This window comes from Sus scrofa, chromosome 13 (assembly GCF_054392235.1).
Source record: "Sus scrofa isolate SSC_HxYL_T2T_F1_AM1 chromosome 13, Sscrofa_HxYL_maternal_Yorkshire_Landrace_v2.0, whole genome shotgun sequence".
Taxonomy (NCBI): domain Eukaryota; kingdom Metazoa; phylum Chordata; class Mammalia; order Artiodactyla; family Suidae; genus Sus; species Sus scrofa.
In genome coordinates, this window is record NC_139395.1 from 45443980 (window position 1) to 45466677 (window position 22698).

The 22698-nt window shown below is 40.9% G+C and overlaps 1 protein-coding gene across 36 annotated transcripts in view; it reads right to left on the reverse strand.

Moving 5' to 3' along the window:
* Window positions 1-22698, reverse strand: part of MAP4 (microtubule associated protein 4) — a 171719-nt gene that overhangs the window by 49599 nt on the left and 99422 nt on the right. For all 36 annotated transcript variants that reach the window (XM_084988107.1, XM_084988106.1, XM_021070601.2 and 33 more), the window contains exons 4-5: window positions 9004-9126; window positions 2617-2730 (exon numbers count right to left, since the gene is read on the reverse strand). In XM_084988107.1, the coding sequence (XP_084844233.1) occupies window positions 2617-2730; window positions 9004-9126 (237 nt within the window). The remainder of the gene's footprint in view (window positions 1-2616; window positions 2731-9003; window positions 9127-22698) is intronic.

Sequence of the window (22698 nt, forward strand, 5' to 3'; positions counted from 1 at the left end):
GCTCGGATCCCGAGTTGCTATGGCTGTGGTATAGGCTGGCAGCTGTAGCTCTGATTCGACCCCTGGGCCTGGGAGCTTCCATATGCCACAGGTGCAGCCCTAAAAAGCCCCAAAAAGCAAAAGGAGAAGAAAAAAAAAAGATTATTATAATTTAGCTAGATAGGCAAGGTAGTCACATAGCAAATAAGGTAAAGTGTACAGTATGGACTAAATGCTACAAGAGCTTAAAAACAACCATAAAGACCAGAATAGTCACAGAAGGCTTCAGAGGAGAAGCAAGAGCAGGAAAAGAGGAGAGAGTAGTCAACTTCAAGGTTGGAGATCCCTGAGCAAAGAAAAGAATGAAGATACCAAGAATGCTTCTGAGACTGAGATTAGTGATTCAACAGATCTTATATACCAGAGAGGGGAAATAGGATTAGAACCAGAGAAACTGAAGAGAAGGGGGGAAAAGTCTCATGTCTTAATTATGAAAATGAGATAATGATTATAGAACAGGGCGTCAGAGTGATCAGTGTAACAGGTATATCCAGAATTAATTTTAAAGGGGGGCAGGAAGTCTGTCAGAAGACTACAGAAGTGATCTAGGCATGAAGTGACAGGGGCTTGCGCTGAGGTAAAGCACAGAGAACACAGGAGAAGAAAGTTGCTGTAAGGAAAGTCAATGCAAATTAAATGATTCATTAGCTAGTAAGCTGAAGAAATAGGAGTCAAAGCTAAAATTGAAGTGTCAGAAGAGATGGACAGCATCAAAGTCAACTCATTTAACATCCTTCTCCCAGGATATTATCAGTCCAAAGCAGAGCGTAAAAGAAACGTATTATTAGCCTGGATTTTTACAAATACAGAATTACAAGCATTATTTGTCTCTCTCTTTTTTTTTTTTTTTGGTCTTTTCAGGGCTGCATCCACGGCATATGGAGGTTCCCAGGCTGGGGGGTCTAATCGGAGCTGCAGCCGCCGGCTTACACCAGAGCTACAGCAATGCCAGATCCAAGCCATATCTGCGACCTATACAGCAATGCCGGATCCTTAACCCACTGAGTGAGGCCAGGGATCAAACCCGCAACCTCATGGTTCCTAGTTGGATTTGTTTCCACTGCACCAGGACGGGAACTCCATAAGCATTATTTGAAGCAGGACTTACGGATAATGGGTACCAAAGGAAACCAGAATATGTCACACCAAAATATGCTTTTTCAATATAAAAACTCTGAGTTGAAGGCAATTTAACAAACAGCAAACCAAGAAAAAGCACCCCCCTTTTCTTCCTAAAGGCAGGATATACATTTTCCTTTTGCTGGGGATAAACTCTTATCAGGCCAGGGAGAGCATCAGAAGACTCTGCCAACAAACCTGTCTCTAGTTCCCTCCCACGTATTTAGCCTTCCCATAGTAGGACTTTTGGAAGCATAAAACTGTTTCTGTCATTTCTCTATAAACTTACTATTCTTTGTTGGGGATGTTATGCAAACTGAATCTCTAAGCTACCACTCTGAGTTACTTTCCTCCCATGTGATGTATGTTGCATGCATTAATAAACTTTTTTTTTTGTCTTTTTGCTATTTCTTTGGGCCACTCCCGCGGCATATGGAGGTTCCCAGGCTAGGGGTCAAATCGGAGCTGTAGCCACCGGCCTAAGCCAGAGCCACAGCAACGCAGGATGCGAGCCGTGTCTGCAACCTACACCACAGCTCAGGGCAACGCCGGATCCTTAACCCACTGAGCAAGGGCAGGGACCGAACCCGCAACCTCATGGTTCCTAGTCGGATTCGTTAACCACTGAGCCACGACAGGAACTTCAATAAACTATTTTTAAAATTAATCTGTTGTTTTATCAGGGCCTCAACTGAACATCTCAGATGAGCAGAAGTTTTGCCCACCCTACACTACCTTGCCCACATTCATGTAAAAAGTTATACAAAACCAGGAATGAGAATACTATTAATTAATAAGGTTAGTTTATGTTTACTACGTACCAGACACTATGTGAAGTACTTCAATATAATTTAATCATCACCACATCTTTAAGGTCAGAGCTACTGTTGACCACTTTTTTTTTTTTTGTCTTTTTTTTTGCTATTTCTTGGGCCACTCCCTCGGCATATGGAGGTTCCCAGGGTAGGGGTCTAATCGGAGCTGTGGCTGCCAGCCTACGCCAGAACCACAGCAACGCGGGATGCGAGCCGCGTCTGCAACCTACACCACAGCTCACGGCAATGCCGGATCATTAACCCACCGAGCAAGCGCAGGGACCAAACCCGCAACCTCATGGTTCCTAGTCGGATTCGTTAACCACTGCGCCACGACAGGAACTCCTTGACCACATTTTATAGATAAAGGAACCAAAGTTTAGAGAGGACATAACTTGTGCGAAGCCTTAAGCTAGTAAAATGTGGAGAGAGATTCAGGCCCTAGGACATAGAATTTAATACCCTACGAGAAGAAGCAAGCAGACCCTGAGCAGGCCAACACTGACTTCTAATCTAGGAAGAGCCTTGTCAGAGCCAGAGCCCCTGACATAACTTTGCCTCGTGGTTAACTTCAAAGGTGAGAGATTAAAGGCCACAGCAATTGTATGGAGTTAGGACATAAATCCAGTTGGAGAAGTCGTACCGTAACTGTTTTTCAGGGGATCGTTTGGTTCTGTAAATGCTGAAGCATCGGTTGTTCCACTGGGAAGAAAGAGCAAATCTTCCAGGCCATCATCACGATGCATCTTAAAGGGATCTGGAATAAAGAAGGAATTTAAAACTCATTCTCAGTTAATATAACCAGAAAGATTAGCATTCTTTTTTTTTTTTTTCGTTATTGTATTCTTTTAGTCTTTTGTGTTTAGATCTGTTTTTTTTTTTTTGTCTTTTTGTCATTTCTTGGGCCGCTCCCGCGGCATACGGACGTTCCCAGGCTAGGGGTCTAATTGGAGCTGCAGCCGCCGGCCTACGCCAGAGCCACAGCAACGCGCGATCCAAGCCGCGTCTGCGACCCACACCACAGCTCACGGCAACGACAGATCCTTAACCCACTGAGCAAGGGCAGGGATCGAACCCGCAACCTCATGGTTCCTAGTCGGATTCGTTAACCACTGCACCACGATGGGAACTCCAGCATTCTTTATTATCCTATGATGAATACTGATTAGTTATAGAAGAGTTGTCAACAGCGAGTTAATTAAGTTGATATGAGACTGAACATGGTAAGGAATCTAATATCCACTAACTCATTCGTTATAAGTTAAAAATCTCATATTCCCTATGATTTGATTATCTAAATTAGACAACAAATACATAAAACTGAAAGTACAGCTAATGCTTAAGTCTATACTATACCAGGAGGTGAAAATACAAATACAGTTACATTTTCAATATGTATTCAGATATTCATTTTAGCTTATTAAAAAAAAACCCAAAACAACAGAACAAATAAAAAAGACATTTTCACTGCCTGTGGGCGCTTTGGAGAAACGTGCATTTCAAAACTGCCTGAATGAGACAAGGTGAACAGCTGGCATCTTAAGAGAACTCAGGAGTTGGCATGATAAAGGCACTGAAAGCATCAGGTAAACTCTGTACCTTCTTACATGAAAAAAAGAGCAAAACCATTCAGGCCAAGCAAGAATTCTGTTCTCTAAGGAGGCCATCTCAAAATGTAGCACACACCTGAATCATCCTGAAGGCTTATAAAAACAGGTTGCTGGGCCCTAAGAATCTGCTTTTCTAACTAGTTAGTTCCTCTGTGAATGCTAATTTCCTTAAGGCACTTTAATTGTCAGAGGCAGCTGCACTGAAGCCCAGCCCTAAAGAGAATATGCATTCCTGTAGCTCTGAGGCATTAAAGGAAAACAGGACACTTAAACTATCAAACTATCAACAAGAATAACTGTTGTATGGTTTTTTGCACATTAGGAGGGGAAGAATGCTAAATCATATGTAAAAATCAAAGAATTATACAAAATTCTGTCATTTCTTCATTACAATTTTACTGGGTGCCTATGACATGGCAGACCCCATGTGCTATAAAAACCCAAAGATGTGTAAGGGTTGGGGTTGAGAACATTTAGGAGATGGATACATTTTAACTGAACTCCAGGAATATCTTCACTTGATAAATATTTAAGCTGAGAACTAAAGAACCGAGTGGTTGGCAGAGGGATGAAGACCCTATCTTTCTCTATCTGCCTTCCCTGCCTTAGTGATCTCATCCCATCTCACAGCTGAAAATTCCTTCTATAAGATGATGACACTCAAATCTCTATCTCCAGCCATCTAGACCTCTCCCCTCAGGTTTTTTTTTTTTTAATTACTCAATGAATTTTATTACATTTATAGTTGTACAACAATCATCACAACCCAATTTTATAGCATTTTCATCTCAAACCCCCCCCCAGCTCATCCTCCCAACCCCTCATCTCCCCTCATGTTCAAACTGCCAACTCTTAATGTATAAAATAAAGCCAAAAATCTAACAAAATCTAGTAGTTTCCCAAACCACTCCTCATACAGTCTTCCCATCTCTGATGGCATTCTATCTTTTTGGTCAAAAAAACCCTGGAGTCATCCTTGATCTCTCTGTCATAAACCACATCTTGGAGTTCCCATCGTGGCACAGCAGAAACGAATCCGACTAGGAACCAGGAGGTTGTAGGTTTAATCCCTGGCCTTGCTCAGTGGGTTAAGAATCCCGAGTTGCTATGAGCTGGTGTAGGTCGCAGACTCGGCTTGGATCTGGTGTTGCCGTGGCTCTGGCATAGCTTGGCTGCTGTAGCTTGGATTAGACCTCTAGCCTGGGAACCTCCATATGCCATGGGTGCAGCCCTAAAAGGACAAAAAAGACAAAAAAAAAAAAAAGGAAGTCACCATTGCTGGTCAGTAATTAAGTCCTGACCTAGATGGCTTCACTGATGAATTCTACCAAACATTTATTTAAGAAGAATGAAAACCAGTTTTTCACAAATGCTTCCAAAAATATTACAGGGCGAACACTTCCCAATTCACTGTGTGAGACCAGTATAAAACTACACGAAGACTTTACAAGAAAGGAAAATTACAGACCAACGTCTCTGCTAAATATGGATGTAAAAATCCTCAATATATGTTTATATATGTGCCAGCATATAAAACTAATTACACACCAAGACCAAATGGGATGCATTGCAGGAATGCAAGGTTGGTTTAATATCCAAAAATCAATTAATGGAAAACAAATGTATCAATAGAATACAAAAATAAACCAAATCATTATCAACAGATGCAGAAAAAATACTTGACAAAACTCCAACACCCTTTCATGATATATCAAACACTGGGCAAATAAGGACAGAAGGCATTTTCTGACAAATGGAATCTAAAATCCCCTCCCAACCCACCCACATAACACCATACTTAATGGTGAAAGACTGGATGCAGTTCCCTAAGACCAGGAACAAACAAGGATGTCTGCTCTTGTCACTTCTATTGAACATTGTACTGAAGGTTCTAGCCAAAGCAATTAGGCAAAGAAAAGAAATAAAATGCATCCAGATAGGAAAGGAAGAAGTAAACTATTCTTCTATATGACAAAATTTTATATGTAGAAAATCCTAAATTATCCACTAAAAAATCACTAGAACTAATGAGTTAGGTGAGAAGATACAAGCTCATATAAAAAAACCAATTCAGATTCAGAATAGTCTAAAAATAAAATTAAAGCAATTCCAAGAGTTCCCATTGTGGCTCGGTGGTAACGAACCCAACTAGTATCCATGAGAACTCAGGTTCAATTCCTGGCCTCACTCTGGTGTAGGTCACAGACGTGGCTCAGATCTGGCATTGCTGTGGCTGTGTATAGCTACAGCTCAGATTCAATCCCTAGCCTGGGAACTTCCATATGCCGCGGGTGGGACCCTAAAAGACGTCCGAAAAAAAAAATCCATTAATAACCTTAAGAATAAAATATTAGTAATAAATTTTATGAAGAATATAAATTTACACTCTAAAAACCATAAAAATATTGTTGAGAGAAATAAGATATAGAAGTTCCCTGGAGGCTCAGTGGATTAAGGACCCCATGTTGTCACTGCTGTGGCTCTGGCTACTGCTGTGTTATGGATTCAATCATTCAATCCCTGGCTCAGGAGCTTTCGTATGCCATGGATTTAGGCCAAAAAATAAATAAATACAATGGCAACAACAACAACAAAAAAGGATGTAAACACATGGAAAAATATTCCTTGTTTCCATGTTTAAGGACTGGAAGACTGGAGTTCTCACTGTGACACAGCAGGCTAATGATTGTACTTGTCTCTGTGGAGGTAAGGGTTCGATTCCCAGCATAGTGCACTGGGTTAAGGATCTATCACTGCTGCAAATGCAGCTGCAGTGCAGGTCCCAGCCTGGCTCAGATTCAACCCCTGGCCTGGGAACTTCGATATGCTGCTGGTGCAGCCAAAAAATTAGGAAAAAAAAAAAAATTGTGCTCCAAGGACACTATTAAGAAAAGTAGAAGAAAACCTGTGAAATGGGAGAAAATATTGCAAGTCACAAATCTGATAAGGGTCCAGTATGTAGAATATATAAAGGACTCTTACTGCCCAAAAAAAGACAAATCAATTTTTAAAAATGGTCAAAGGGAGTTCCCGTCATGGCGCAGTGGTTAACGAATCCGACTAGGAACCATGAGGTTGCAGGTTCGGTCCCTGGTCTTGCTCAGTGGGTTAAGGATCCGGCGTTGCCGTGAGCTGTGGTGTAGGTTGCAGATGCGGCTCGGATCCCACATTGCTGTGGCTCTAGTGCAGGCTGGCGGCTGCAGCTCTGATTCAACCCCTAGCCTGGGAACCTCCACATACCATGGGAGCTGCCCTAGAAAAGGTTTAAAAAAAAAAAAAGGTTAAAAAAAAAAAGACAAAAAAAAAAAAGTCAAAGGATCTGAATACACATTTCTCCAAGGAGGATACACGAATGGCACATATAAGCACATGAAAAGACAAAAAGATAATCAACATCATCAGTCATTAGGAAAATGCAAATCAAAATCACAAGATACCATATCACACCCACTAGGTTAGCTATAACTTTATTAAAAAGGGAAAACAAGTGCTGTCAAGGATGTGGATTGAGTGCAAACCTCAATGGTGCAGTTGCTTTGGAAAACGGCTTGGCAGTTCCTCAAACGATTAAACATAGAGTTACCATTTGAATACAATTCCAATCTAATACATACCTGAGAAAAATGAAAGTGTGTCTACACAAAAATGCATACATGAATGCTTTCAGCATTATTTACAATAGCTTAAAAAAAAATGGAAACCACCCAGAGGTCCATTAACTAATGAACAAAATGCATCTATGCCACAGCCACAGCAACACAAGATCTGAGCCACAGGGTTGACCTACATCACAGCTCATGGCAAAGCCGGATACCTGACCCAAGGCCAGGGATCAAACCCACATCCTCATGGATACTAGCTGGGTTCATTACCACTGAGCCACAACAGAAACTCCACCAACATTGTTCTTTAAATAATAAATATTTATTATTTATTAATTTTTTAAAGAATAAAGTTCTAATCTATTCCACAAAATGCATGTACCTTGAAAATATTGGGCCAAATGAAGAAAGCCAGCCACAAAAGACCACATATTATTATGATTCCATTTATATGAAATGTCCAGAATAGAAAACTTGTAGAGACAGAAAGTAGATTAGTGGTTGCTTAGTGCTGGGTTAAATAAGAAGGTAGGGGGTGTCATCTAAAGTATACTGAGTTTCTTTAAGAGGTGATTAAAAATATTCTAAAACAGACTCTAGGGATAACTGTACATATGTGTAAATGCCCAAAAAATCCACTGAATTGTACTTTTTTTTGCTTTTTTGGGCTGTACCCACGGCATATGGTAGTTTCCAGGGGTTGAATAGGAGCTATAGCTGCTGGCCTACCACCACAGCCCAGCAATGCCAGATTTGAGCCACGTCTGCAACCTACATCACAGCCCACGGCAACACCAGATCCTTAACCTGTTGAGTGAGGCCAGAGATTGAACCTGAGTCCTCATGGATGATAGTCAGATTCGTTTCCGCTGACCCACAATGGGAACTCCACTGAACTGTACACTCTAAATAGGTGAATTTTATGGTATGTGAATTATATCTTAATAAAGATTTTAAAAAGAATTACATATATCTAGGGTAGCCAATAATTGGAGAATGGTATAGAATATCAAGTACTAGATCATTTGGAACCAGTTACAAGTGCCTTCTAAGTTAGATAGCAAAAAAAGAAGCCATACATAAGTGGAAACAAATAATCTGCCTAACTGTGACATAGAAGCATCAATGCTACTGCTTTGAGGTCCTTCTGTAGTCCATCCCTCCTGCCACTTCCAGCTCTAGGCAACTAGAGCTATGATTTTTTTGTCTCTATAAATTAGTATCAGGAGTTCCCATGTGGCATAGCAGGTTAAGGATCCGGTGTTGTCAGTGTAGCAGCTCAGGCTGATGGTGAGGCATGGGTTCAATCCCTGGCCCAGGAACTTCCATATGTGTCAGGAGCAGCCAAAACCAAAAAAAATAGTTTGAATTTTATAGAAATTGGGTATAAGCATTAGTCTCTTTTGTCAAATGGGGATAATATATCATTGGCAGAATTAAAAAAAAAAAGAGATGCAGATGATATGTATATAAAGGCTCCAGCACTGTGCCTGGTACAAAATAAGCATTCAACAAATGGTGCTATTCTTACTATAATGATTCCTTTTGGAAGGATTATGGTTCTAAGGTACTATCTAGTGTTTTCAATGAATATGAATTTCAGTTAGTGTACTCAAAACAGGTTTTGAAGGGGAGAGAACTAATGGGGCACCTGCCTCAGAAGGAGGAATAAATAGAGAGGAAAAAGGGCCAAGTGCTCATGGGAAACAATTATACCTTGGTGTGGTTTATGAGCTATATTTAGGAGTCATGCTGTGGCTTTTTCATGTTTATGTCATAGTTCACACTCAACAGTCACAAAGCAAGCCTTGCACTTACCAGTCTGGATTGGATTCACCCCTTGCTCAGGTTCAAAGCAAAAGTTTGTATTTTCTGGCCAGTTCTGGCTGTTTTGATATTCCTGGTAGGCCATTTTCTCTTCAAGGAATTCCGTTGGAGACACTTCAGAGAAACAGGAAACAAAAGTTACAAGATACCACTGTTTTCTCCTCCACTAAAGGTGAATTTCTACAGATATTTCTACAAGCTAATACAATAGAGAACAATCATCTAGATAGTGCCCTTGAAGAAAACTTTTTTTTTTTTTTTGGCTGTGCCTATGGCATTTGGAAGTTCCTGGGCCAGGTTTTGAGCCTGCAACACAGCAGCAACCCAAGCCATAGTCGTGACAATGTCAGATCTTTAATCCACAGAGCCATCAGGGAGCTCCAAAGAAAAATTTTTAAAAATTTTACAAAAGACTAAAATAATCAAAGAATTGAAAACATTAAGCCTGTTCCCAGGTTTAAAATACTGTAGGAGGATTTCTGGTGATGAACATGTGAAAAGGTTAATGATTTTTATACACAAAAGGACAAGTATAAAACTGAACAAAATTGGCGAAGGCAAGTCACTAAATTTTTTAAAAATCCAGATCTAAATAAATGGAGAGATACACAATGTTCATGAATAGAAGACTCAATGTTGTTAAGATGTCTAGTCTCAAATTCATGCAGTTATAATAATAAAAAATCTAAGCAGCATTTTAAAAAAAATCAACAACTATATTCCATAACTTATATGAAAATGAAAAAAACATGGAATAGCCAAAATGAGTTTAAATAAGCAAGGTGGACAAGTATTTTTTCAATAAATGATATGGAAAAACTGGACACTTATTTCACACCACATGCAAAACTATCTCCAAACAGATTAAAGACCTAAACGTCTCTTACTTCTGGTGTCTGCCCCCTTGGTGGCTGGATTTGGTACAGGGGCTTGCTGTAGGCTTCCTGATGGGAGGGACAGATGCCTGCCCTGGTAGGCAGGCTGATACCTATCCCTCTGGTGGGTGGGGCTTGGTCTCTGCGTGAGACTGAGGCTGCTGTGTGCCTGGGGGATCTTTAGGCAGCCAGTTTACTGCTGGTTGGGGCTGTGATCCCACCCAGATTATTGTTTGGCCTGGGGCTTCTCCATGGGTGATGGCTGGGGCCAGATTTTTGCAAAATGGCCACCTCCAGAGAAATGCACACTGATGAACATTCCCAAGAGTTTTGCCTCCAATGCAAAATAAGCCACAGTCATCCCCTGTTTTACCAGGAGATCCTCCAAGAACTGCAGTCAGGTCCGACCCAGATTCCTATGGCGCCTTAGCTTTGCACTGGGGCCCAGTGCACGTGAAAGTCTGTGTGCGCCTTTCAAGAATGTGGTCTCCATTTCCCCCAGTCCCGTGGAGCTCCTGTGCACAAGCCCCACTGGCCTTCAAGGCCAGATGCTCTGGAGGCTCTTTCTCCCAGTGCCAGATCACCAGATGTGGACACCACATGCAAAATTATCTCCAAACATATTAAAGACCTAAACATAAAGAGCTAAAACCAGATAGAGGGCTAAGCCACCTGTGTGGCAGCGGGTAAACTGTCAGGCCTGTGTCTTCAGTTGATGGGGCCCAGTGGATTTTCATTCTTTCTTTCTTTTTCTTCTTCTTTTTTTTTTAAAAGAACCCCCTCCCCCCAATTTAAATATAGTGGCTATGAAGTTAACACAAAAACTTGCTGGAAGGAGAAATTGAGAGTGTAAACTCTAGCTCTTTTTTTGAAAAAATAAAAATAAAAATAAAAAACAAAAAACAAAAAACAAAACCTGCTCAAAATTCAGTGGATTAATTAAGTGTTCACTGGTGGTCCTTCAACAGATGTCTCTGTTTCAATCTTCCAAGTCCCTCCCCCAGAACCTGCAGAGAGCTGTCCAGTGAAGCATGAGCCTGTGTTTGTTAGGCTGAATCCAAGTGACAGAAGAGTGATGATGGAAGTTAGTGCTCTATTTTTCAATGATCCTCCAGCCCTACTATGAAAACCAGGAAAGTCTTTCAATGAACTGTGGGATTATGCAGTTGTGGATGCCTTTTTCTTTTCTTTTTGTCTTTTTAGGGCCGCACCCGTGGCATGTGGAGGTTCCCAGGCTAGGGGTCAAATCAGAGCTGTAGCCGCTGGCCTACACAACAGCCACAGCAACACAGGATCCGAGCCGCATCTGCAACCTACACCACAGCTCACAGCCAACGCCAGATCCTTAACCAACTGAGAGCCCAGGGATCAAATCTGTGTCTTCATGGATATTAGTCAGATTCGTTTCCACTGAGTCATGATGGGAACTCCCGGAAGCGTTTTTCTTGAGTGACATAACTGAACAGAATTTAGAAGTTGAACTTTGTCCCCATGGACAGCACTGGGTGTTTTTATTTTTTACTCCCTGGAAGAAAAAACGAGTGGGAACAAGAACTTGATCTATCAAATTCAAAGTGTCCAGAAAGAGACAAAATGGGAAGGCCAAACTTATCTTCCTTGGAGTTATTTTCCACCAAGTGTGAAAAATTCAATTCATTTGCAATTTATGGATCAAAAGATAAAAGAAGCTATGAAGCTCTCTACCCAGTAGCTCAACATGAACTGCAGCAAGGACAAAGACCTAGTTTCCAATGATGGGAATTCTTCAAGCCTTTCAATTTTAACATACTGCATGGAGAAGGATGGAAATAACCAGAATCAGACCTGATGTACAGGAGTACAAAAGATAATCATATCACTCATTCTTTTCTCTACCTTTTAAGGTAAACCAATAATAAATATAATCTCTTTCAAGATACCAAGAAAAAAAAGAGCTAAAACAAACAAACAACCCCCCCCCCAAAAAAAAACCCCTAAAACAGACAAATAAACTGGTAGAAAAAAACACAGGGAGTTCCCATTATAGCTCAGTGGTTAACGAATCCAACTAGGAACCATGAGGTTGTGGGTTTGATCCCTGGCCTCACTCAGTGGGTTAAGGATCCAGCGTTGCTGTGAGCTGTGGAGCAGGTCACAGACACGGTTCGGATCCCGAGTGCTGTGGCTCTGGTGTAGGTTGGTGGCTACAGCTCTGATTAGACCCCTAGCCTGGGAACTTCCACATGCCATGGGCTTGCCCTATAAAAAGACAGAAAGACCCCGGAAAAAAGAAAAAAAAGAAAAAAAAAATACACGGGAGAAAAATCTCTGTGACCTTAGTTAAATTAGGCAAAGATTTCTTAGATATGCCCCCAAGACAACCTAAAAAAGAAAAAATTGAGGTGTTCCCGTTGTGGCACAGCAGAAACGAATCCGACGAGGAACGATGAGGTTGCGGGTTAGATCCCTGGCCTTGCTCAGTGGGTTAAGGATCTGGCATTGGCATGAGCCATGGTGTAGGTCACAGACGTGGCTTGGATCTGGTGCTGCTGTGGCTGTGGTATATAGGCCGGTGGCTCTAGCTCAGATTAGACCCCTAGCCTGGGAACCTCCATATGCTGTGGGTGGGGCCCTAAAGAGACAAAAGACAAAAGAAAAAAAAAAAAAAAAAAAAAAGATAAATTGGACATCATCAAAATTGGAAACTTCTATTTTTCCAAGATATCACTAAGAAAATGAGAAGAGAAACCACATTCTTGAAGAAAATATTTGCAAATAATAAATCTTAATAACAACAAAAAAACAAACAACCCAATCAAAAAATGGGCAGAAGACTTTTCTCTAAAGAAAACATATGGACCAGTAGGCACATGAAAAAATGCTCAACATCACTAATTATTAGAGAAATGCAAATCAAAACTACAATGAGATACACCTCACACCAGCCAGAATGGCCATCATTAAAGTCTACAGATAACAAATGCTGGAGAGGGTGTGGAGAAAAGGAAACCCTCTTACACTGTTGGTGGGAATGTAAATTGGTTCAACCACTAGGGACAACAGTATGTAGGTTCCTCAGAAAACTGAATATAGAACTACCACATGATCCAGCAGTCCAACTCCTAGGCATATATCCAGACAAAATTACAATTCAGAGAGAAACATGCACCCTTATTTTCATAGCAGTACTATTCACATAGCCAAGACGTGGAAACAACCTAAATGCCCACCTATAGTTGAATGGATTAAGAAGATGTGGTACATATATACAACAGAATACTACTTAGCCACAGAAAGACCAAATAATGCTATTTGCAGCAACATGAAACTAGAGATTATCATACTAAGTGAAGTAAGTCAGAAAGAGAAGGACAAATACTGTATGATATTGCTGAAATGTGGAAACTACAATATGGCACAAATGAACCTATCTACAGAACAGAAACAGACTCAGAGAATAGACTTGTGCTTGCTAAAGGGGAAGGGGGAGGGGGAGTGGGACAGATTGGGAGTTTGAGGTTAGCAGATGCAAACTATTACATTTAGGATGGATAAGCAGTAAAGTCCTAACATATAGCACAGGGAACTATATCCAGTCTCTTGTGATAGATTATGATGAAAGGTAATGTAAGAACGGAAATGTAGGGAGTTGCTATTGTGGTAGGTTCGATCCCTGGCCTTGCTCAGTGGGTAAAGGATCTGGCGTTGCCGTGAGCTGTGGTGTAGGTGGCAGATGAGGCTTGGATCCTGCATTGCTGTGGTTGTGGCTATAGGCTGACAGTTGTAGCTCTGATTTGACCCCTAGCCTGGGAACCTCCATATGCTATGGATGTGGCCCTAAAAAAAAGAAAAGAAAGAAAGGAAATGTATATATGTACATATATGTCTGGGTCACTTTGCTGTATAGCAGAAATTAGCACAACACTATAAATCAACTACACTTCAATTAAAAAAAATAAAAATGGCCCAAGGGAATCTAATAAAGATATTGGTACATATACTGATTGTTCAAAACTGTTTATGTATTTAATATGGGGAAACAGCTATTTCACTTTTTGTTTACACTTGTGTACAGTTTTTATTCTCTTTCCCTGATTTTATTTATAAAAACGTTGTCTCTTGGAGTTCCCGTCGTGGCGCAGTGGTTAACGAATCCGACTAGGAACCATGAGGTTGCGGGTTCGGTCCCTGCCCTTGCTCAGTGGGTTAAGGATCCGGCGTTGCCGTGAGCTGTGGTGTAGGTTGCAGACGCGGCTCGGATCCCGTGTTGCTGTGGCTCTGGCGTAGGCCGGTGGCTACAGCTCTGATTCAACCCCTAGCCCGGGAACCTCCATATGCCGCGGGAGCGGCCCAAGAAATAGCAACAACAACAACAACAACAACAAAAAAGACAAAAGACAAAAAAAAAAAAACAAAAAAAACAAAAAAACAAAAAAAAGTTGTCTCTTGAATCTGATAAAAAACTGAGGCAGTTCTCTCTTGTGGCTCAATAGGTTAAGGATCAGGTGTTGTCACTGCAGCACCCTGGGCTAGGAACTTCTGCATGCTCTGAGTGTGGCCAAAAAGGAAACAAAATACTGAGTATTATAAAAAGGAAATCTCTTATACTACAATTATAAATAACTCAATTTTTCACCCAAGAAAATACACAAATGGAAAACATGTTATGAAAAGTTCATCATCATCAGTCATTAGGGGAATGCAAATTAAAATCATCATGAGATGCTACTACATAACCACCCAAACAGTCATGGTCAAAAGGCCTGACAACACCAATAGTTTGTGAGGATGTAGAAAAATAAAAGCCTTGTTCATTCCTGGACAAAATTTTTGTAAAATGGTACAGCTACATAGGAAAATAGTCTCATGTTTTCTTTTGTTTTTAAATTTTAATTTAAAAAAATTTTATGCCTGCATCTGTGGCAGATAGAAGTTCTTGGGCCAGGGATTGAAATCTGAGTTGTGGCTGTAACCTATGCAGCAGCTGCAGCAAATGCCAAATCCTTTAACCCACTGTGCCAGGCCAGGGATCAAATCAGTGCCTCTGCAGTAACCCAAGCCGCTGCAGTAGGATAATTAGTGCCAAAAAGGAACTCCTTCCTTTGCCTTTTTTTGGTTGTTATTGTATTAAAGCTTTTTAGGGTGGAACACATGGCACATGGAGGTTCCCAGGCTAGGGGTCTAATCAGAGCTGGAGCTGCCAGCTTATACCATAGCCACATCAATGCCAGAATGTGAGCCACGTCTGAGACCTACACCACAGCTCATGGCAATGCTGGATCCTTAACCCACTGAGCAAGAACAGGGATCAAACTCACAAACTCATGGTTCCTAGTCGAATTCGTTTCCACTACGCCATGATGGGAACTCCTGCTTTTTAAAATATGGCCTTTTAAGTGTTAACGCAACTTTTTTTTAAATAGGACTTTAAAAAACTATTTATTTATGTTTTTGGCTGCACCTATGGCATGCAAAAGTTCCCAGGCCAGGGAGTGAACCCGAACCACTGCAGTGACAATGCCGAATACTTAATCAGCTGATCCACATGGAAACTCTAAGTAATAGCTTAACTGAAATATAAATTCACTCTTTTAAAGTGTAGTTTTTAGTATATTCAGTTATTTAACCACCACTACTGTCATTAACCCAAAAAGAATCATATACTACTCCCCTTTCCTACTTTCTTCTAATCCTGAGCAATCACTAATGTGTTTTCTGTTTCTATGGATTTGCCTAGTCTAGATATTTCATATAAATGTAATTTTACAATATGTGGCCTTTTTTGCACTTAGCACAATGTTTCTAAGGTTCACCCATGTGGTAGCATGTGTCAGAACTTCATTTCTTTTTATGGCCAAATATAAATATATTCCATTTTATGGACATACCAGACTTGTTTATCCATTCATTTGATTGTTTATATTTTAAGCTATTGTAAATAATGCTACTATGAACATCCATGTGTAGGTTGTAGACATATGTTTTCCTTCCTATTGGGTATATATGCCAGGCTTTTGAACTGCTAGGTGATACAGCTATTTTATGTTTAATGTTTTTTTATGTTTAATGTTTTGAGGATCTGCCGAGGTTTTTCAAAGTGGCTGTACTGATTTACAATTCCAGCAGCAATGAATAATGGCTTCAATTTCTCCACATCTTCACCAACACCTGTTATTATGTGTCTTTTAAATCTTAGCCACTCTAGGAGTTCCCTTTGTGGCTCAGTGGGTTAAGAACCCAACTAGGATCCATGAGGATATGGGTTCAATTCTTGGTCTCACTCAGTGGGTTAAGGATCCAGTGTTGCAACAAGTTGTGGCACAGGCTACAGATGAGGCTCCAATCTACTGTTGCTGTGGCTGTGGATCAGGCTGGCAGCTGCAGCTCCAATTTGACCCCTAGCCTGGGAACTTCCATATGCTGCAAATGTGGCCCTAAAAATTAAAAACAAACAAAAAAACTTAGCTAGTCTAGATATTGATATAGTATGTGGATGTTCCCAGGCCAGAGATCGAACTCGAGCCACAACAGCATCCTGAACAGCTTCAGTAACAATGCCAGTTCCTTAACCCACTGCGCCACAAGGGAATTCCCAAGATTCACTTTCTTGATGATGTCCTTGGAGCCCAAAAGTTTTTAATTTTGATGAAGTCCAGTTTACCTACTTTTTTTGGTCACTTGTGCTTCTGGTACCCTATCTAAGAAACAAATGCCTAATCTAAGATTACAAAGATTTATGCCTATGTTTTCTTCTAAGTTTTATAATTTTACCTCTTACATATAGGTCTATGATCCAACTGCGGTTAATTTTTTATAAAGTGTTAGGTAGGGGTCCCAACTTCACTCCTTTGCATATAGCTATCCAGTTTTCCCAGCACCATTTGTTGCAAAGACTATTCTTCTCTCATTATCTGGGCACCCTTGCTGAAAAATATAACTTATTTCTAGACTTTGACAATTTCTTAAAATTTTAAACTCAGACTTACAAAATGATGCAACAATTCCACTCTTAGGTTTTAATTTTTTTTTTTTTTTTTTTTTTTTTGTCTTTTTGCCTTTTCTTGGGCCACTCCCATGGCATATGGAGGTTCCCAGGACAGGGGTCTAATCGGAGCTGTAGCAGCCAGTCTACCCCAGAGCCACAGCAATGCGGGATCCGAGCCTCGTCTGTGACCTACACCACAGCCCATGGCAATGCTGGATCCTTAACCCACTGAGCAAGGCCAGGGATCAAACCTGCAACCTCATGGTTCCTAGTCGGATTTGTTTCTGCTGCACCACCACAGGAACTCCCACATTATTCTTAATAGCTAAAAATTGTTAACAACCCAATATTCATCAATTGATGAATGGATACACAAAATATCATACATACATACCATGGAATTATTATTCCACTGTAAATGGAAATGAAATAGTAAAAAAAACTTCAACATGGAAAAAGTATTAGGTTAAGTAAGAAAAGCAAGACATGAAAGACTATATATTGATTCTTTTTATGAGTTTTCTAAAAAAGATAGCTATAAAGATAAGCAGATCAGTAGCTACCTGGACTATAAGCAGAAAGGGGGACTGAGTGTAAATGGGCTCAGGAGAACTTTAAGGGTGGTGCAACCATATGAAAAAAGGACTGTGGTGATGATGGCACAATTATATAAACTTACAGTGGATGAATTTTATGGTATACTAATTATCTCAATAAAAGAGTTAAAAAAAAATCTGGAGTTCCCCTCGTGGTGCAGTGGAAAAGAATCCGACTAGGAACCATGAGATTGAGGGTTCGATGGTGCCATGGGCTGTGGTGTAGGTTGCAGACACGGCTCGGATCTGGTGTTGCTGTGTCTCTGGTGTAGGCTGGCAGCAATAACGCCTAGCCTGGGAACCTCCATCTGCCCCAGGTGTGGCCCTAAAAAGACAAAAGACAGAAAAACAACAACAATAATAAAACAACAGCAACTAGGAGTTCTTGTAGTGGCTCAGGGAAATGAATCTGACTACTATCCATGAGGGCACAGGTTCAATCCCTGGCCTTGCTTAGTGCGTTAAGGATCCAGCATTGCCATGAGCTGTGGTGTAGGTCACAGATGCAGCTTGGATCTGTCGTTGCTGTGGCTATGGTGTAGGCCAGCAGCTGCAGCTTTGATTCAACCGCTAGCCTGGGAACCCTCATATGCCTCGGGGGTGCTGCTTTAAAAAGACAAAATAAAAAAAAAAAAAAAATTCTAGGCTTTCCAGGTTGCCTTTAATATATATATACCTCCTTGTTAGGGGCTATCAGTTTTTGTTAATAAGGGTGGAAATCGGAGTTTCTGCTGCAGCACTGTAGGTTAAGAACCCAACTGCAGGTGCTCGGGTCTCTGTGGAGACACAGGTTTGATTTCTCATCCTTTGGTTAAAAAAAAAAAAAGCACAGTTTTTAATCAGAGAAGCAGATACACTTTCCTCACACATTCCTTTTTTTTTTTTTTTTTTGTCTTTTTGCCTTTTCTAGGGCTGCTACCACAGCATGTGGAGGTTCCCAGGCTAGGGGTCTAATCAGAGCTGTAGCCACCAGGCTATGACAGAACGACAGCAATGCAGGATCTGAGCCATGTCTGTGACCTACACCACAGCTCACGGCAACGCTGGATCCTTTACCCACTGAGCAAGGCCAGGGATCGAACCCGCAACCTCATGGTTCCTAGTTGGATTTGTTAACCACTGCGCCACCACGGGAAATCCTCCCCACACATTCTTGAGAAGCATCTCTGGTTGTCTCCCCTCCACACTGAGGCAGCACAGTCTGGAGAGGCTCACCCAGGAGAGCATTCAGCAAGCTTCTGGCCAACAGTGTTATTAATGAGCATGTTTGATGAAGGCTCATTCTCACATCTTCATTCGGTGTTATTGACCTAGATTTCCTTCTTAAAAATCCACAGCAAAAGCAGGAAAACTCCCTTGCAGGAACAAAAGTCTTCAGAAAAGTGTGTGTGTGTGTGCGTGAGTGTGTGTGCATGAGTGTGTGTGTGTGTGTGTGCTTGTGCCCATACATTTTAGCATAATTGCAGTCTACTCAGAGAATTTATTTCAGTAAAAGAATGAAAAATGAAATTCAAAAGAAGCAATTTACATAATGCAATGGAAACAACCCTAGATACAACAACCTTGGGTTCTCCTATAAATGTAGAATGGGAAAAAAACAGTGGCCAGTTTCTATTTCTGTAAAATTGAAAGCATTTAACAGAAAAGGCAAATGGTGGGCGTTCCCATCATGGCACAGTGGAAACGAATCCGATTAGGAATCATGGGATTGCGGGTTTGATCCCTGGCCTCCCTGGGTGGCTTAAGGATTCAGCGTTGCTATGAGCTGTGGTGTAGGTCACAGATGCAGCTTGGCCCTGATGTTGCTGTGATTGTGGTGTAGGCCAGCGGCTACAGCTCGGATTAGACCCCTAGCCTGGGAACCTCCACATGCCGGGAGTGCAGCCCTAAAAAGACAAAAGAAAAGAAAAAAAGAAAAAAAAGCAAAGGCAAATGGTTAAAATACCAACTAATCAAGCAGTAATATCTATATATCAAAGCCAGAATAATTTTATCAGATAAGATCCATTCCAAGTGCAAGACAAACCACTAAGAGAGTTCCCATTTTGGCTCAGTGGGTTAAGAATCTGACATAATGTTCATGAGGATGCAGGTTTGATTCCTGGCCTCACTCAGTGGGTTAAGGATCCCATGCTGCTGCAAGCTGTGGCGCAGGTCCCAGATGCGGCTCGGATATGGTGTTGCTGTGGCTGTGGCATAGGCTGGCAGCTCCCATTCCAGCCCTAGCCTAGGAACTTCCATATGCTGCAAGTGCAGCCCTAAAAAGAAAAGGAAATAAATACAGAAAGAAAGAAAACCAACAAGATCTTATTATTCACTGAGTATAAGAAGTTTTATAAATAAAGTTTCAGATTCTACATTGCAAATAACCTTTAATAAACTACCACTTATCCAGTTTTGAAGTCAAATCAAAGAACATCCATAGTTACCTTATTAAAAAAACTATCAAAATACTCCTTGGAGTTCCCTGGTGGCTTAGTAGTTAAGGACTCAGCATTGTCACTGCTGTGGCTCAGGTTTGATTCCTGACTTCATGCTTTGGGTATAGCCAAAAAAAAAAAAAAAAAAAAAAAAAAAAAAAAAAAACAACCATGGAAAAACCTATTTTTGCATATGTAAAATGCATTTACTTCATATACTTCAACTCAAACAACATTGTGACAGACTGAATGCAGCCGGTCTTCTATTAAACCAGACACTAAAATTTAGAAACAATACCAGGTTTCATGATAAATTTTAAAAAAGGTATATTTATTAATTGTTGCTACTTTTTTTTTTTTTTTTTGCTTTTTAGGGCCGCACCCACGGCATATGGAGGTTCCTAGGCTAGGGGTCAAATCAGAGCTGTAGCCACGGCCTACGCCAGAGCCACAGCAATACCAGATCCAAGCCGCATCTGTGACCTACACCACAGCTCACGGCAACGCTGGATCCTTAACCCACTAAGTGAGGCCAGGGATCAAACCCACAACCTCAAGGTTCCTGGTCGGATTCGTTTCCACTGCACCACGACGGGAACTCCTAAAATAAATATTTTTAAAAATCTCTCAGTTTTAATATTGAATTTGGTGAATACTGCTAGATGTAACCCATATCAACTTTTGTTTGGGGTCCTTAAAACTTTTGTAAAGACAGCTGATATATAATAAGCCCTGCATATATAAAATGTACAGTTTATGTGTACAATTTCAAGGGTAAAAAGTGGTCTTGCTACCAAAAAGTTTGAGAACTGATGTCTTAAGACATCAGTATTTAGAGACATTCTCCCTCTGTAGAATTCTGCTACTCACCCAGAGTCAAGTAAAAAGATAAAGAAGCAAAAGAGCATATAGATTGAGGCAGAAGATGAGGTTACTAATCCAGCTCTTCGGAGAGACCTTAGTTAACTCATTTAGTTCCTTCAAACATCAATTTTCTCACCCATATCATCAAAGCACTGTACCCAAATCTGGTCTCTAAGCTCCCTTCCACTTAGAAAAGTCTATCGGTCCACACCCTCTACATACTACTCTGCAGGTTCATGTATTACCATCATTCTTTCAGCCCCTTCTTCCTCCAATGCCTCCTGTTTCTCCGCCCAGAGTCAAAAAGTCCAAGACAAAGAACAAGCTTCACTATGTTTTTGGGGGTAGAAAGTTAACCATCTGAGAAATGAGAAAACATACAATATAATACCTTGGTAACAGGGAGTTCCCGTTGTGGCGCAGTGGTTAACGAATCCGACTAGGAACCATGAGGTTGCGGGTTTGATCCCTGCCCTTGCTCAGTGGGTTAACGATCTGGCGTTGCCGTGAGCTGTGGTGTAGGTTGCAGACGCGGCTCGGATCCCGCGTTGCTGTGGCTCTGGCGTAGGCCGGTGGCTACAGCTCCGATTTGACCCCTAGCCTGGGAACCTCCATATGCTGCGGGTGCAGCCCAAGAAATAGCAACAACAACAACAACAACAACAACAACAACAACAAAAAACCTTGGTAACAGCTAAGCTGTATGATAAAGATGTGTAAATTAATGGGAAAAGAAGAAAATACTGGCAAAGGGGCTTCACAGATAAGATGGGGGGGCAATCTCTGAATGCGATATTTTCAATTACTGCTGACACTCTAACACTTATGAGAATGTCTCAGATTACTATTACAAAGATAAAATTGGCCAAGGAAATAACATGCGTATATCTATACATATATATTTGATTGTAGAATGATAAAGCAATTGTGGCAAAATGCTATTGATTGGTGAATCCAGAACAACATACAAAAGTTCTCCTCTATCTTTACTTTTTTTAACTTGAAAAAAAAAAAACCTGTCCAACTAGAGAACATGAAATATATGTCATTCTCCTTTCCAAGGATAGCATTTATTCAAGTATCCCCTTCATTATCTTCCTTACTATCTAGCCTTCCAACCTCCTAGACTTTCTTTTTTTTTTTTTTTTGTCTTTTGTCTTTTGTTGTTGTTGTTGTTGCTATTTCTTGGGCCGCTCCCTCGGCATATGGAGGTTCCCAGGCTAGGGGCTGAATCGGGGTTGAATTCCTGGCCTTGCTCCTGGCCCGGCTGTGGTGTAGGTTGCAGACACAGCTCAGATCACACGTTGCTGTGGCTCTGGTGTAGGCCGGCAGCCATGGCTCTGATTAAACTCGTAGCCTGGGAACGTCCATATGCCGTGGGTTCAGCCCCCAAAAGCAGAAAACAAACAAACAAATGAAATAACTGAGGGAAATATTGTTGATCTAAATACTGACTGGATATCTGATATTATGAATTGGTGTACGTACATGAATGGTTAATTACGTTTTTTAAAAGAGTCAATTTTTAAAGAAACAGATTGGTATAAAGATATGATGTCTGTCTGGGATTTGCTCAAAAAAAAAAAAAAAAAATCCAGCTTGGGTGGACAGATTGAGTGCGAGATGGATGAAATCAGATTACCCATCTGTTTGAAAAGTTGAACTAAAGAGTCTCTGCCTCTAGCATGACTCCTCCTCCTCGCTTAACATATGTTCATATTATTCCCTGGTTTAAAAGTCTTTAATGTTTCCCCACAGCCTATAGAATACAGAGCAAATTTATCACACAAGACTATACAAGCCTACCAGAAACAATGTTTCATCATCATTAATCATTCAGCCACCTCACATACCTCACTTCCCAGCTAATCATACTATTCTTTACCACATCCCTCTATTCTTTCACATGAGCTGCTCTAGCCATCTGGAATACTTTACTTCACTTCCCCACACACTGTTTAGCCTTA